At 43.0% G+C, this 17229-nt stretch overlaps 1 protein-coding gene across 1 annotated transcript in view; it reads left to right on the forward strand.

Moving 5' to 3' along the window:
- CILK1 (ciliogenesis associated kinase 1) overlaps window positions 1–13509 on the forward strand; it is a 45015-nt gene extending 31506 nt beyond the window's left edge. Inside the window, exons 7-15 of the mRNA XM_052649004.1 lie at window positions 219–390; window positions 805–972; window positions 3207–3518; window positions 4585–4775; window positions 4888–5036; window positions 7216–7344; window positions 10353–10475; window positions 11246–11381; window positions 13488–13509. Of these exons, the coding sequence (XP_052504964.1) occupies window positions 219–390; window positions 805–972; window positions 3207–3518; window positions 4585–4775; window positions 4888–5036; window positions 7216–7344; window positions 10353–10475; window positions 11246–11381; window positions 13488–13509 (1402 nt within the window). The remainder of the gene's footprint in view (window positions 1–218; window positions 391–804; window positions 973–3206; window positions 3519–4584; window positions 4776–4887; window positions 5037–7215; window positions 7345–10352; window positions 10476–11245; window positions 11382–13487) is intronic.
- The last annotated feature ends 3720 nt before the right edge of the window (window positions 13510–17229 follow it).

A 17229-nucleotide genomic window follows, 5' to 3' on the forward strand; every position in this document is an offset into this window, starting at 1 on the left:
TAGTGAAGAGACCTGTTAAGAAATGCTCAACAGAAAATTCTGTGATACAGAAGAGCCCAGCTTTATGCTGCAGCCACAGCTGTTGGCTTTACAAGTTAACGCACCGCCCTGAACAAAACAGACAACAGAAATACACAAATGCTCTCCTGGAAAGCTCGTTGTGTGTTTAGTTTTCTCCTGGCTATTGGATGGGAGCTAGCTTCTCCTCCGTCCTGCAGGTACCGGGCTCCGGAGGTGCTCCTGCGGTCCACCAGCTACAGCTCGCCCATCGACATCTGGGCCGTGGGCTGTATCATGGCAGAGGTGTACACCCTCCGGCCACTCTTCCCCGGGGCCAGTGAGATCGATACTATCTTCAAAATCTGCCAAGTACTGGGGACACCCAAAAAGGTAAATGATGTGGGCCAAAGCAGCAGCTTCCCGTGCTCCCGGCCGCCTCCCTGGGCAGCACGGGCTCATTCTGGAGTCTTCCTCACCCTGGTAGTCTTCCGCCCCCTCCTCCTACCCCGCAGTGGCAAACTTCCTGGCTCCCTCTGCTTTTCTCCCCACACCTCTGCTCCCTGCTGTGTGCTCATGGCCACATCTCTTATCCATGCAGAAGTCCCCTAATGTGATCCATAGCCCTCCTCCGCTCCTTTATAACCCCAGTCACAAATTTACACCTGCCTCTGGGATGGCCCACCATAGTGAGTAGGGATGTGGTAATGACAAGTCACCTTTCTGTTATGGGCACATGTGCCGGAATATAAAGTCCTTATTTCAGCAGTTGGCTGGGGAACGCTCTCTACCTTTTCTTTCTTTCAGACTGACTGGCCTGAAGGCTACCAACTGTCAAATGCGATGAACTTCCGCTGGCCCCAGTGTGTGCCCAATAACTTGAAAACCCTCATTCCAAATGCCAGCAGCGAAGCAGTTCAGCTCCTGAGAGACATGCTACAGTGGGATCCCAAGAAACGGCCAACAGCTAGTCAGGTTTCCTTCCATTTTCTTCTGATGCATTCGCATGAAGTTCATGTCTAATTGTGAATGATTCCTATATAGATTATGGGAAGCACTTTATTAGGTAATATAGGTGAAAAATAGTACTGAATACCAGTAATCGTGAACTATATAAGGTGTAAAAATTCAAAATACTTTGAAACTCTTTATGTCTAAAGCAGTAAAGGTTTAAACAACATAGTTCCTTTGAAAATTGCTGTACAGTTCACATCATATGTCAATAAACGTGGAAATGAAAACAGATATATCCACCTGTCTTTGGCAAATGTTTTCAAATATATTCTGAGTTAAGGTGATATGTAACAGTGTGTTTATAAGGCAGTACTGGTTGTTGAAAGGTAGTTTGAAAATGTCTTGTAAGATCCATATCACTCATTTTATAGATGACAGAGGGAGAGAGCTAGGAAAATAACTGTAATTAGCATTTTATAGCACTCGACAGTTTGCAGATGCTTTTGTTTGTTTTTCTGTGATACTAATCCCTTGAAGGCTCCATGAGATAGGTGTTACTGGTTTCATTCTATAAAAGAGAAAATTAAATCTCAGAAAGTTTAAGTGATTTGCAAAAAAAAAAAAAGGAAGTTAATGTGATTTGCCTTATTAACTCCACCAGTAGCTAGTACAGACAGTGTACCATCAACAACAGTTCCATCATGCGGCTGACATGCCTCTGGCTCCTGTTTTTCCAACCTGTCCTCCTTCAGGCCATTTTGGCTTAGAGTATAAAGCACACCCAAAGGAAGCATGTGGTGCTGTGGACTTCAGCCACTCCTAGACCCCCTGCCAGCCTCTTTTTGTGTTGTACCTGGCCCCTTCTCAGCTTGTCTTATTGATAAATCCATTACCCAGAGGATGAAAAAGGAGACCAGTTGTAATCAGGTTCAACGACTTGGCTGAGCAAAAGTGACGGACGGAGTCACTTGAGGACAGGGCCCATGTGATGTTAGAATTTGCGAGAGCTGAGAGCTGACAGCTGACGGGGATTGAGGTATGGGGGGAAAGCAGCTTTCCAATGGTTCAAAGAAGAAAGAGCCAAGAACTCTAGATGGCTCAAGAAGGTTAGAGAGTGCTCAGAAATGCACTTCCGGTGATGAAACTCACAAGTGTTTTCAGGCCACGGAAGGAAGCTGTCTGATGAACCCAGCTTTCCAAAGAATACACAGGGGCTATGAAAATAAAAAGATTCAGTAACAAGGAACCAAGAGAGAATGTTTACTTTTTAGGAATAGTATCAGAAAAGCTAAAAATACCCTGAATTCAGTTGAGACTTGCAAAAAATACCTGGGACTAAAGAGAAGACTTCCTGAGCTAGACGTCAGAGTCCAGGACCTCTGTGGGAGTGTCCATGTTATTCGCATCTATATCTGTACTTCCTTATCATCATTACAGGTGGTTATGGCTAGGTCCCAGAGTCACTGAGAAAGGTTACGTTATATTCAGTGACTTCCACTCAAAAAGACTAGGGAATATTTCAGAGAGAATTGCAAACCCCAGCACTTTACGATTTATTCCTTGGTGATGCAGAAAGCACAGTTATCTTGATGGACAAGGTTTAACTATAGTATGTTTGACACTCGTGGCATTTCTGATGTTAAAGCGGATGTACCTGCTTATTTTTATTTTTATTAAAGTATAGCTGATTTACAGTATTGTGTTAATTTCAGGTATACAGCAAAGTGATAGTTTAGCATATTTTTTTTCTCAATTCTTTTCCATGACAGGTTGTTACAAGATACTGGAGACAGTTCCCTGTGATACACAGCAAACCCTTGTGGTCTGCTGTATCTTCTTATTTTATATTTGATTTTTCAGAGTCCTCTTGGATCATTATGTTGGCTCTCTCCATCTTATTTATCTTCTTTCTATGGAATGAAGAAATGGACTTATAATGGTGAAATATTGTATTTAAGACACAGAGCAAATAAGTTACAAAGCCAGAATATTGGCAGAAGTAGCAGAGGGCATAGCAGTGAACCTGGCTGCTTTACCCAGATAATTTTGAGTGTGGCAACCAGTCCATGCATTTTACACTATTTAGGACAAGGAGAATCGCAAGGGGTGTGACAGATTCAGGATGCTGTTTTCTAGTTGGTTTGGGCAAACTACTGCAGCAGACTGGTTAATGTGAAAGCTAGCCTGTGACCCTGAATGGTATCAACCTTCCCAGTCAGATTATTCTTCTGAAACAGCCTCATGTGTCATTCCAGGCTCTTCGATATCCTTACTTCCAGGTGGGGCATCCCCTGGGCAGCACCGCGCACAGCCTCCAGGAGTCAGGAAAATCTCAGAAGGACGTTCTGGAAAAGGCAGCCGCACCGCCTCACGTAAAGCCGGTCCCTCCTGCCCAGCCCCCAGCCAAGCCACACACACGCATTTCTTCCAGACAGCATCAAGCCAGCCAGCCCCCTCAGCATCTCGTGTATCCCTATAAAGCCGAGGCTCCCAGGACGGACCACCTACCAGAGGACAAGCCCAGCCCTTTGCTCTTGCCGTCACTCCACCCCAAGCATCCTCAGGCAGTAAGCAGGGCAGTTCCCTCAGGAGCCCTGTCTGGCTGTTCCTTTGCTGACCCCACTTCTTCTTCTTTTAATAATTTTGTTGATTCATTTTGACTGTACTGGGTCTTCACTGCTTGGGTGGGCTTTTCTCTAGTTGCTGCGCATGGGCTTCTCACTGCAGTCGCTTCTCTGGCAGAGCACAGTCTCTAGGCACGTCGGCTCAGTAGTTGCAGCTCCCAGGCTCTAGAGCTCAGGCTCAGTAGTTGTGGCGCACGGCTTAGCTGCTCTGTGGCATGTGGGATCTTCCCAGATCAGAGACCCAACCCACGTCTCCTGCATTGGCAGGCGGATTCTTCATCATCGAGCTCCCAGGGAAGGCCCTGACCGTACTTCTTGCATGCAGTATTTTCTTTTCAGCATGTAAGGTCTAATTATAATAGATTGGTCTTTTTGATATCATGGAACTGTGGAAAGAGCCTTGGCTTTGTAGTTAAGGGTCTAAATTCAGGTTCTAGCTCTGCTTGTGAATTATGGGGGTGGTGTCTCCAGACTGTCCACTTGACCCCAACCCACCTAAAACAGCATTGTGTGTTTATAAATTTCCTATTGTAGCTAATTCGGTAGTGAAATAGGATCCAGGTCTGCTGAGAAGGCAAATAAGGTATTAATTGCATTGTTTTCTATAAAAGAGCAGGTGATTGACACTTTAGTTACATTCTCTTATATTCTATTTAGGACAGTGTCAATCATGCTAACTCTTTCAGAGATGAGCCCTGGATGAGAATCCAGCTACCTTCCTCGTATGCAAGAAGTACCCTAAATGTCCTTTTTTAAAGCCTTACTTACACAGCCTAGTGTCCCCATTGAATGGAAACTGATGTAACCTGTGCAGAATAAGTGAGAGAGGTCAGGGACTGTTTTCCACCATTGCCTTTGCCAATAAGCAGTGCATATTGGGGAAGACTACACCCCAAGACCCTCCTCTACACAACCGAGGAAGTTCACAATGGGGCTTACTCATGGGTGAGCTTCACTAATGCCAAGTATCGCTTCTCCTCCCCACCTCCCCACCCCCTTGTATACACAGAAAATTCTCACTGGCCTGGAGCACAAAAATGGTGAGATCAAGCCAAAGAGTAGGAGAAGGTGGGGTCTCGTTTCCAGGTCAACGAAGGATTCCGATGACTGGGCTGACTTGGATGACTCGGACTTCAGTCCATCCTTCACCAGGATTGACCTGAAAAACAAGAAGAGACAGAGCGACGAGACACTGTGCAGGCAAGTGTGGGCTCCCATCTGTACACTGACTGTCTCTGGGTTTGTGAGGTTGTCTTCACATCCCATGCACTGCCCAGCTTATGCTGACCAGAACCTTCTTCTCCCCGTTCAGATTTGAGAGCATTCTGGACCTGAAGCCCTCGGAGCCTGTGGGCACCGGAAACAGCGCCCCCACCCAGACGTCCTATCCCCGGCGTGACACTCCCACCCTGAGGTCGGCGGCCAAGCAACACTACCTGAAGCACTCTCGGTACCTGCCTGGTAATAACACTTCCTGCCTGTGCTCTGGTCACTGATGAGAAATCGTGTCCCCGGAATCTCGAGTTTTGCAAAGCTTCTGTTTTGAACGGTGGTGGCACCACCGTAGAAATATTTGCTGGGCTTCCCAGGTGGTGCTAGTAGTAAAGAATCCGCTTGCCAGTGCAGGAGATGTAAGAGACCCGGGTTCAGTCCCTGGAATGGAAAAGATCCCTTGGAGGAGGGCACAGTCAACCTGGCGTCAGTATTCAGGCCTGGAGGACCCCATGGACAGAGGGGCCTGGCAGGCTATAGTCCATAGGGCCACAAAGAGATGGACACAACCGAAGCCACTTAGTACACACAGGCTTTATATTTTCTTTTTCTTTTTGGCTGCACCTCGCTGCATGTGGGATCTTAGTTCCCTGACCAGGGATGGAATCCGTGTCCTCTGCAGTGGAAACTCAGAGTCCTAACCACTAGACCGCCAGGGAAGTCCCAGGCTTCCCCTTCTTTTCTTGCCTAAGATGAGAAATTCGGTAGAGAAAATGGGGTCCAGTCGGAGCAAGTGAGGAACCAGGGAGAGCCAGGCAGCTCGCCTGGGGTCTCTCCAGCCCTGAGTGCTCTCAGGAAACCAGATGGGAGCTTAGCGCCCCCATCTGGCTTTATGTACCACAGGGGTTAAGTGAAGACACTCTAGTTGGAGAGTGCCCAAGCCTCTCTCCAGGTTCTCTGTATTCTAAACATATAGCATTAGCCCACTGTTCATTCACAGATTCATCCCATCAGTCAATCTGTATTGACATCATTTTGTGCCGGGCGCTGAGAATAGGGTGGACAAAACAGCCAACTGGGGCCACTGGGTTGCCCCTCTTCCAGGGTCTCTGTTCACATCACAGTCTATGCAGTGACTTTAGCCAGCAACCTGTAGACAGTATCCTCATCCTCAAATATTCTAGTGGTGAGAGACAGACCCTAAATAAGTGGGTACACAGTAGTTGCAGATGGTGACAGCGGTTGTTAAGGGTGATGTAATGGTGGCAGGAGCTGGGCCTCAGAGATTAGGAGGGAACTCCATGTGCAGAGGGATGTGAGAACAGCATGCCTGGCCGAGGGAACAGCCAGTGCAAAGGCCAGGGGGCAGGAAAGGGCTTGGCTTGTGAGAGGCCGCATGGCCCGATCACTGTCAGGTGGAGGATGTGTTAGGACATAGGAGGCATTTTTGGGGTCTTGTAAGAAATTTGGATTTTATTTCATGAGCAACAGGAAGCTCTTGAAGGGTTGTAACTGGAGGAGTGACACGGTGTTAGCAACGTCTGTGTGCTTTGTGGGCGAGGGACCCAAAGGTTGTCACTGTCATCCAGGTTGGCGCAGTGGTGCTCAGGTTGAGAGCGTGGAGTCCCAGGACAGGGGATGGAGGCCTGGCTGACTCACTGCTTCCCCCCGCCTTCTGCCTTGATTGGGAACAGGCCTCCTAAATATTGCCAGACCTCGTCAGGGATGACACTGTGGCTTTAGGAGACTGGCCTGAAGGGAGACCTATTTCTTCTTGACTCTAGAGGAAGAAGAAGGATAAAGGACGGATTCAGTCTTTCTGTTCTGAAAGATGGCTGTGATGCCCGATGGCCATGGGAAGTGGGTGGTCGGGGGCGGGGCGGGGCAGCGGTTTGTCTTGCAGCTGAGATCAAGGCAGCCTGAGAAGTGAGGGAGTCAGTGATGGTTGCTGGTAGAGACCAGAATCAGCACAGTGATGATGGTTCATGTGAGGTGAGGGGTGGAATCTCAGAATTCAGAAAGAGGCGAGCAGAGGTCTGCAGAGCTAGGCGTGGGGTTCTGGAGGGACAGAGAAGAACTTGGGCAGCTGATGGAAAGGCAGTGGTCTGCGAAGGTAGGTGAGTAGGAAGGCCATGGGGCACTGAAGCCCAGGAAGGCACCAGGAGGTCAAGACAGCAGAAGTGGACAGATCTGTTGGTAGATGGTGAAGACACTTCTGTCAGGCCACCCACCAGTGAGACAACCCACTCACCCCAGAGACAGCATCTTTCCTCTGCCACCTATCCAGTGGCATCATCATGGTTAGTTTTTGATTGTTGAACCATAGGAGGTCTTTGACAAATTGGACTCTGCATTCATCTCATCTCTGACATGTAGTACAAGACTGAATATAAATTTTGCATTTGAAAAAACATTTTTGCCCTATTAGGAATAAATATAAGAAACGGTGTACTCCCGAATCCAGGCAAGGATTTTATTCCACCTAATCCGTGGTCCAGTTCTGGTTTGTCTGGAAAATCTTCAGGGACCGTATCAGTGATCAGCAAAATAACTTCAGGTGAGTAATGACGTTTACTCCCTAAATGATAAGAATCAGGTTCTCCCGGTGTGGCTGGGTGAATGCAGAGAGACAGGATGACAAGCTGTGGAACCATGAGGGCCTCTCTGTGTGGAAACCCTGACCTTTTTTCCAGGCCTGTGCCCCTTTCTCTCACGTGGTAGCAGGCCCTGGGGGCTTGACCAGCTCCCTCGGGCTCTGCCATTGGGAGTAGCAGGGGAGGACAGCAGAATTCCCTGGCTTGAGGGAAAAACAGTCTTACAGAGTCTGGTGGGCTTACCAGGTGGCACTAGTGGTAAAGAACCCACCTACCCATGCAGGAGACATAAGAGACTTGGGTCTGATCCCTGGGTCAGGAAGATCCCCTGGAGGAGGGCATGGCAACCCACTCCAGCACTCTTGCTTGGAGAATCCCCATGGACAGAGGAGCCTGGTGGGCTATAGTCGATGGGGTCACAAAGAGTCGAAGGTGACTGAAGTGACTTACATGCACACACGCATGCACAGAGTCTGGTTTCTGAGGCCCTGCTCTGTGGTCTGCGACCTCTGGGTATCACAGGGTCTGCCTTGTTCTTGTCCCTTCCATCTCACGGCTCAGCCTCAGCCCAGGGCATCATTGGAAGGTAGACAGTTTGGAAGGCGCTGCCCACGCTTTTTCAGTAGATGAAGGAATTTCGGATGCACCTCACACAGGCAGCCCCTACCATGTGCGGCTTCCCCTTTCACATGCCAAGTAAACCCCTGGGCTTCTCTTCTCTCTGCCTTTGTCCATTCCGTGTTCATGTATTTTAAGGAGTTTGAAAGGGAAAGAAAGAACATATCCATACCCACGTACTCACCACCCAGCGTGTAAAGTCAGACTCTGCAAACACACGATTGCCTTTCCTTCCTTTGTGGCCTTCCCCTCCAACCCCAACCCTGTCCAAATTGGGTATTTATTATTTCCATGACTTTTTTTTTTTAGAATACAAGAAATACCTAGCATGGTTTTACATGTTTTAAAATTTATATGCATATAATCCTGGATCTCCACTCATGTTAATAATGCATTATAATGCATATATACATTAATGATATATACAGAAATTATACACATATAGAATATATTTCACATTTGTGTAAGATGACATGCAATGTATATGTGTATGATACCATTTATTATTTATACTAGAATATAACTTTTTTTAAAGTTCAGGTATAGTTGCTGATCAATATTATGTAAGTTACAGGTGTGTGTTATAGTGATTCACAATTTTTAAAGGTTATGTTCCTTTTATAATTATGAAATATTGCCTATATTCTCTGTCATGTACAATATATCCTTGTGACTTATTTTATACTTAATTTATACTGCTTAATCTCCTGCCCCTCTCTTGTCCCTTTCCTCTTCCCTCTCCCCATTGGCAATGATTAGGTCTCTATATCTGTCAGTCTGCTTTTTTGTTATATTCACTGGTTTGCTGTATTTTTTATATTCCATGTGTAAGTGATAATCATAAAGTATTTGTCTTTCTCTGACTTAGCATAATGCCCTCCAAGTCCATCCATGTTGCCACAAATGGCAAGATTTTGTTCTGAGCGTTTGAACTGAACTGAACTGAATATTCTATGGTATTATATGTACCATATCTTTATCCTTTCATCTGTTGATGGACACTTAGAACATAATTTACTCATCCGGTCTCTTCTTGGTGAACATGAAGGCTGTTGATCATTTTTACAGTTAGAAAGAGTGCTGGAGTGAACCCTGTCGCCCCCTATAGGTGTGCACTTGTGACACGATCACGTTAGGTTAAAGGCTGTGCTCATCTTTGACTTCACAGATTTTGCCCAACTGCTGTCTGGCAGGGTGCAGGAGTTGTGCCGGGTCCTTGATGCCTCTTGATACCGTCAAGATTGCAGATGTGTGCTCATCTGAGGGTGTGCAATGGCATCTTACCATGGCGTCAACCCGCATGCCCCATTGACTAACGAGCGTTGAGCATTTTCTCTTGTGTTTACTGACTCTACCTTTTTTCTGTCTGTGATTTCCTTGTTCTGACCCTCTTTCCGTTTTTCTTATTTAGTCACCAGAGTTGCAAAAGGTGCTTCAGCTGACAACACAGCTTCCGATACATGAGCTCCAGACTGTTTTTTCCACTCTGCCTTAAGTAGTTGCCAAGAATGCTCTGTGTTGGGAAGACACAGAACAACTCTTCCTCTCATGTGCTCTTCCTATCGGGTCTAACTTCCTAATGGATCTGTGTTATTTGTATAACATCCTTCATTATTCCACATGCACCTTTAAGCCTTCGTAATAAGGCTCATTATAGATACTCACCCATACAACATGTATTGTTTACTTGCTATGAATAAGGCTTTCCATGGACCGCCTGGAACACTAAGATGAGTAGGACTCAGTTCCTGCCCTTAAAACACTCTCAAGGCAGAAATGACATTAAAAGTGAATGTATTTAGTGAATTTTAATAATGACTAATTTTCTGGTTCTGGACAAGAATATCTCTGGTTAGAATTACTTATAGTGGCTAAACAATTAACATAACCTGTATGCTAATCAATAAGAGAAACCTATATGCTGATCAATAAGAGAACGGTTAAATGAGTTATGGTTTAACCATACTCTGAAATTCGTCCATACTAACATGGAAGGCTAACTCTTCTATATTATTGAGTGGAAAAAAGAAAATTCCAGAACAGGTTAAACTGATTATTACAAACAGCAAGAAAATTCTAAATGTCTCCTTTTTTTTAACAAACCAACCCACCAGCCTCCTTGTGGGTACAGGCTATGGTCTCAACACTGTCTGTACACCTCACACCCCATCCCCCTGTCTTTCTAACAGTGTGGTGTGGTAGAATGTTCTGCTGCGAATTTACTCTTTATCCTAATGCTTTTCCCCTTGAAAATCAAAACCCAGTTCTCTGTTGCCCTGTGCCCTTGTCCTTTACCCTTGTTGGTGTCCTGTGCATGTCTTTGCAGTAATGAGCGTTTTCTTTTGCAAATCAGTTGGTTCCAGCTCTACAAGTTCTAGTGGACTGGCTGGAAACTATATCCCTTCCTTTCTGAAAAAAGAAATCAGTTCTGCTCTGCAGAGGGTCCACTTGGCACCTATTCCCGACCCTTCCCCGGGTAAGTTCTATTTGGGATTATTATTATTTGTGAATTTATTCAAAAATAGTTACTAAACAAGTGCTTTGTGCCAAACATGGTAGGCCTAGGGCCCACAAATGAAGGAGACAACAAAATTCCTTGTCCTCCTGGAACCTGTACTCCACAGACAGCAAGTAAACCAAATAAGATGCTCCACAGTGCTAAGGGGAAAAGAAAGTGGGGAGCAGGGAGCACGGGGCAGGAGTGTAGGGTGCAGACGGGCATTTTACACAGGGCGGCTGAGGGAGACCTCACTGCAGAGGAGCCATCGGGTAAAAATCTACAGGAGGTGAACAAGCAAACTCTGTATTTTGGGCTGTTAGTGCATGGGCCTGCAGGCAGAACGGGCCTGGCAGATGCAAGGAAATGGCAACCCACTTACAGTATTCTTGCCTGGAAAATTCCTTGGGCAGAGGAGCCTGAGGGTCTGCAGTCCAAGGGTTTGCAAGAGTTGGACACAACTCAGCGACTAAACCACCACAAATTCCATGGGAGAGGAGCCTGGGGAGCTACCGTCCATTGAGCTGCAAAGAGCTGGACATGACTGTGCAACTGAGCACACGCAGGAATGACACTGGTGTTTCTGGCCTGACTGCTATAGGACGAGGTTGTCCTTAATTGGGAGGGCCAACTGCAAGAACGTGGCTTCTCTTGAGCTCTGCTTTTCTGATATTTATGTCACCGAGATGCTCTTTGCTATACTTTATGTGGACCCAATCAGTCAGACCCACCTTTCTCTTTCCCTACAGGCTATTCTTCCTTGAAGGCTGTGAGACCTCACCCTGGGCGACCATTTTTCCACACCCAGCCTAGAAGCACTCCTGGGTTGCTGCCCCGGCCTCCAGCCGCCCAGCCTGTACATGGCAGGACGGACTGGATCGCTAAGTATGCGTCTCGGCGATGACTGTCACGAAACCTTTTGTAGGGAACAGTAGGACCCTGTCCCTTGGCCAGCTGGTATTCCACCTGCAAGAGACTTTCAGTTGGTGGAAAAGCAAACACTTTATAGTTATTCTTCTGAACTGAGACATTTCAATATTCTTTTTTAAAGTTTTTTTTTAATATTGATTTGAATGCAGTACTTTTTTTTTGTACAAAGTTATTTTATTCTAAAACTGGGTCCCATTATTTTCTTAAACAGCAGCATTTTGTATATATGGATTATGTTGTAGCATTTTATACAGTCAACTTTGTAAGGAACTTTTTAAAGATTAATTGATTTTCCTTTGGGGTTCCAGATAATATTTTATACAGATTTTTAAAAATATAATAATATTGATGCAGTATTGCAACAGGGGTGCAATTTACAGCTATGCGATAAAGGGTTATTTCCTCAACGTGTGTGGATATTTGTGAAGTGGTTAAATTTTAAATGTGGCACATTCGGTACTTTAAGCTTTTCTGGACTGACGTCAGTGCTAGAAAACTGACCATCTGCCGTTTCTCAATACCGTGTTATTGGTTTGACTTTTAAATACCGCTGTGATGTTCTGAACGTACTATTACATAATTCACTTTGTTTTCTTTTTACTCCCCAGATGAAAGAACTCTAAGTAAATATTTTTAGAAATGTTTACAACACGTTTTTTGGTGGCTGGTGATAATCCAGCTGAAACCAAGCTATGCCATCACATTCTATTTTCTTCCATTTTTGAAGTCACTTTCTATAAGTACCCATAAAAGGGAAGCTTTTGAAGCCAAAAGGTTCTCCACATAAAGGTTAACACAGTGACTTAAACTTACATCCCTGCCAAGATGCATGACCCAAAAGTAAAGTTTCAAAGTAGCACAACCCTTAGAATTTGCATTTAGCTCAGTTCTCCAGGCCTGGCCAGAGATAGACGATGAATAATCATTGTCTGTCCTCTGGTCCAATTATCAGGGCAATTTGGGGAGCAAGAAAAAATAGATGGCAGAGGTCCCACTGGTCTGTGAAGCCACAGTTACCATATGTCAAGTGTCCATCACGTGCCGCATTTAAAGAACTCTAAACCCTTGTGTAGTTTCTTTCAACAGTGAGAACTCCATTGGGCAGAGGCTGTTCCATTGAGAGGAATGTTTACAGCAATTTTGAAAATGACAAAGCTAGTCTGGAGACAGAAAAAGGAAGTCCACTCTGATCCACCTCTGTCAGGCACACTCGCCTCCACTCGTGATTATCTGAAAGACAAGAAAGAAGGTCACAGCCAGTGAATGTGACGTCATCTCTAGAGTGCATAGACTCACTTTCTCCCAGGGCTCAAGTCACTTTTGTTTGGTTCTAGGATATAGCAAGTGGAGTCAATGAAATTGTCATTTTTGTAAGTTAAAATGTAAGGTGAAAATGAATATTGGTACTTTGATAGGGTTCAGCCTAATAAGTGGGTAAATTTTTGTGTTGATGTATTAATAATATGTTGCAGCCCATGGTTCCCAAAGGGCCCTCACCTAAAATCAGGGAGCAATTTGTGTTTTCAAGAATCTGACTCAAAAAGGTACTTGACCAAGCACCATGATTGCTGGGGGCATGCAAAAAGCAAATGATGGATGTGGATTTGAGAGGTCATATTTTCCTGTTAACAAACTGGCAGCAAAGCTTCAGGAAATAAATATGTATATGTAAGCACAACTTGAAGCTGAATTTATTTCTGTATTATATTCTCATTATCTCAATCAACAGAGAATGTGTTTTCAGAGATGAGTCCTTTACTATGTGGTTAATATTTATTTCCCCTTTCTGTATTAGGAATAAAAAGTAAATTAATCTGAAAGCTTACCCACCTTGCTAGAAAGCTGGTTTAAAATCGTAAATACCCTCTAGAGAACCAGATGAATTATGAATGCCATATTCTTGGTCCTCTAGCTTATGTTAAGGTCATTACATTTTAATTGAAAAACCTACTTACCTGGTTACTATACATTATACAGTTTTTTTCTATTACTTTTGTAGGGCCTCAATGCAGAAAATATTTCTCCTTTCGTCCTCTTCCTCTTTCCTTTGTTTATCAGCAGACAATTTCCCTTATTCATTTGAAAGTCAAGAAGCTGACACTGCATTGAGTAAACTAGAAGGCTGAAAAACAACAAGGTCAGTTCTAAAGAACTAGCAAAATCCTCTAAAGTTCTCTTTGATTCTCACCCTGAAATGGGTAAAGGATGCATTGAGCATACAAGCTGTTTACTGTAGAAAGGGAAAAGTCACCAATACTTTGTTAAGTAAAAAGAAAATACTGCCTGTTGCCTGTATTTTTAGTTATTATAAGATTATAAAATCTACTACAAGACACCAAGAGGAATGGTAAGTTTAACTATACCTATCCACGACTGTACCTCATGTCAGGCATAAAGTTTTATGGGACGTCAGGAGACGGTATAGGGCCCAAGGGTTCGGTGACAGTGGTTATGCCAAAGGGTACGTGTGTGAACTGCAGGGAAAGTTGCATGAGCTAAAAGCTATTCTTCATGTGATTGTTCATTTCACAGTAAGCTGCCATTAATTACTAAGCCCTCACCCAGCTCATATATGATTTAAATAGGAAGAAAACCAATTTTCTCAAGCAGTTTCTTACAGATCTCTTGCTTCAAGGACCATAAACATCTAGTAAACGGATGCTGTGTCATATTCTGGAATGATAAAAAACACTTGACTCCAGACAAGCCATGTAAAACAGAATTGTTTTTAAGTACAAATCACCAGAACGGTTGGAGTTCACAGGCACCACGTTTTCTTACGAAGTGGCAGCAAGCCATTGTTTTGTGCCATTTAGGAGAGAAAAAGAATACAGGCTGTATGTTTTAGCTCAGTGTGTGATCCAAAGCAATATGTTTATAAGAAAATGTTTGATGTACTAATTATTTTCTATCATTTAAAGCATACTGTAGCAACTTAAGATATGTGGTTAATTTTTAGAATTATTTTTACAATTTCCAACCAAAGTACTGTATTTTATATAATTTATTGTGAGGACCTTCTCATGGAAACCAACCGAAGACAAACTGGGGGGCAAATATCACATTAATCTGTATTATCAGTTTCTTACAGACACTGCTAATGTGAATTTTAAATGGCCTGACTAGTCTTCTGATCTTGGACATTTCAGTACTGACAGCAATTTCGTCACTTGACTTGATTACAAGGGAGCAACTAAGAATATATTTAATTATAAAGCAAATATTCATAATGATGAGAAGATAGGAGGACCGGAAACTATTTACTCAAGCCCCTTCTGAAATAAAATGTTCCTTTTTGAATAGTTTGTCCTAAGGTGTTTAAAAACGTTAACTTTACTTAAGGAAAATTCTGCTCCAAATAAAGTTACAGTTTAAGAAAAATTGATTTGAGTGTTCTGTTTTTCTTGTTATGTTCTTCCATCAAACAATAACAGTACTATTTCCTAATTTGAAATTTTCATATTTTATAACTTATTAACACCTATTAGCGTGTTTACTGCTATGAAATTGGTAGCATATGCTTAGACCAGCAGTAGGAAGCGGTATTTTGCAATGAGGAGACTATTTAAATTTAGCTTTTAGCAGATTAGGTGACTAGGAATATTTTAACAAAACAAAAAGCACATCAAAACAATTGCTTGTTACTGATTTCATCATGATAAATACCTACCTTGTATTTTTCTAGTTTTCACAATACACTCACATGTACAGTATAAACATGTACAGTATAGACCTTCAAAAGAAGCTCATACCTTCATGAATTCCATACAGGATTCTACAGGAAATTCATTTGCCAAACATTCTTTGAGTCCTTGAAAGAATTTTGAGGGAAAATGATTTACCAATCAACCTTGTATTGGTGAACCCATAGATGTGCCCTAGCCTATCAGAACACCCCCAACCTGAGTGTGTCATCACCCCATTTGTCTAGTGATCCCCCCATCTCCCCTCAGCCCTCCCTCCACCTTTTCAGATGCCCCATAGATTCAAGCTCTCAGTCATCCTTCCTGCTATCAAAGCCTGCTGTTAGAACAGCTGAGACGGAATTTAAACCATTGTGACTCTTTCTATTGTTTACTTACAAAAGCTCCTCTTAAACTGATTTTTAAAGCTTTTGATTTTTGTTAAGGCAATGTTACCTGCTACTGGGGGGAAGGGTCAAAGGCTGAGACAAGTTCCCATGGTCTCTGAATATAAATATGTATATCCAATAGGTAGAAAGACACCATGAATAAGACTGTCCCAGGTTGAGAACAACTCCAAGGGTCTCCAAGAACAGAATAATTTCAGGGGCTTCCAAGGAGCAGAATGACCTAAGGGTACTTTCATAGAATGGCAGAATTATAACAGGATTTTTTTTATTTCTCCACAAACCTGTTTAATGAGAGTCTTATGACACTGCCTTAGTTTCTCTTTCAGGTAAACAAGATTGCTAGGATGATGTAACCTCTAATTTATTAAGTTGGACATATAAGTGTCCTTTTTCTTTTTTTTTGGTTAGAAGAAAATAGTAAAATACCAGCAATTTGATATGGTTCAACCAATTAGAAGAAGCAGATATAGAAGTTTAACTGATCAACAAAGTTGATAATAGTGTTTTTCCTGTTTAGTTCAATGAAAGTGAATCTTTCCAGAAAGGTGAGCAGGAAAAAACTGATAAAGATCACCACCTCCAGCAGGTCTGAAAAATATGGCTTGCCTACCTATGTCAAACTGAGTAATGTCTGTGTTAAGTCAGAATTAGAAAGATGAAATTGAATATATACTATTATCCCTGTGTGAGAATGACTTCCAGTTCTAGGGGTGCCCAGCTGTTCTTATTTGCTTTTCTTCTTATTTACATACTTTTTCTGGATACTTTCTTTTACTGCCAGATTAATCCATCTCAGTCCTCTCTTCTGAGTTGTCACTGGCCTGTTTCTTTAAATGTAAAAAAAAAAGGAATTTTATTTTTTTAGTTAAAGTATAGTTGATTCACAGTGTTATGTTAATTTCTGCTATACAGCAAAGTACTTCAGTTACACATAATTCTTATTTACTATTCTTTTCCCTTATGGTTTATCACAGGATATTGAATATAGTTCTCTGCTGTACAATAGGACCTCGTTGTTTATCGATTCTATATGTAATAGCTTCTATCTGCTAACCCTAACCTCCCACTGGCCTTTTAACTGTCTGGTGACATTTACAAGTGTGTGGCTTTTGAGAATAAAAGACAAACCCATTCATTATTATGTCCTCCAAATCTTTATGGAGCTAGAAACCAAAGCATCATTCATTGTTTCTTTCCACAAGTGTTCTCTGAATGTCTTCTCTGCCCTAAGCATTATTCTAGGATCAGGGTATACAAAGGTACATTTTAGGAAATATGAAAACCCTCTAACCTGTTGGAATTTACATTCTATCAAAATTCCAGATAGATAACAAGATAAATATATAGTATATTATATGACAATAAATGTTACAAAAAGCAAACAAGAAGGATGGAAAAGCGTGTGTGCTTAGGGAGAGGGCATCAGTTTAGACTTCTCTTCCTCCCATCCACCCCCTTAATATCTTACCTTTTCTTACCTATCTTCTTCTAATTTATGATGCTACTGTAATACACACGGATATTTCCAGGTTTCTCTTTCACCACCCTGAACACTCTCCCTGTTTTTGCCAGAGAAATCTACAGAAAATGAATCTGATCTTGTCAGTTGCTGTAATTGATCAGCAGCACAGGCTTCTCAAGCCAGGTATTTTCAAGAACCCCTCCTGGGTGAAAACAATAATCAACATTCATAGTCTGCGAAGGCAATGG

The sequence above is a fragment of the Budorcas taxicolor genome, chromosome 11 (assembly GCF_023091745.1).
Source record: "Budorcas taxicolor isolate Tak-1 chromosome 11, Takin1.1, whole genome shotgun sequence".
Lineage (NCBI taxonomy): Eukaryota > Metazoa > Chordata > Mammalia > Artiodactyla > Bovidae > Budorcas > Budorcas taxicolor.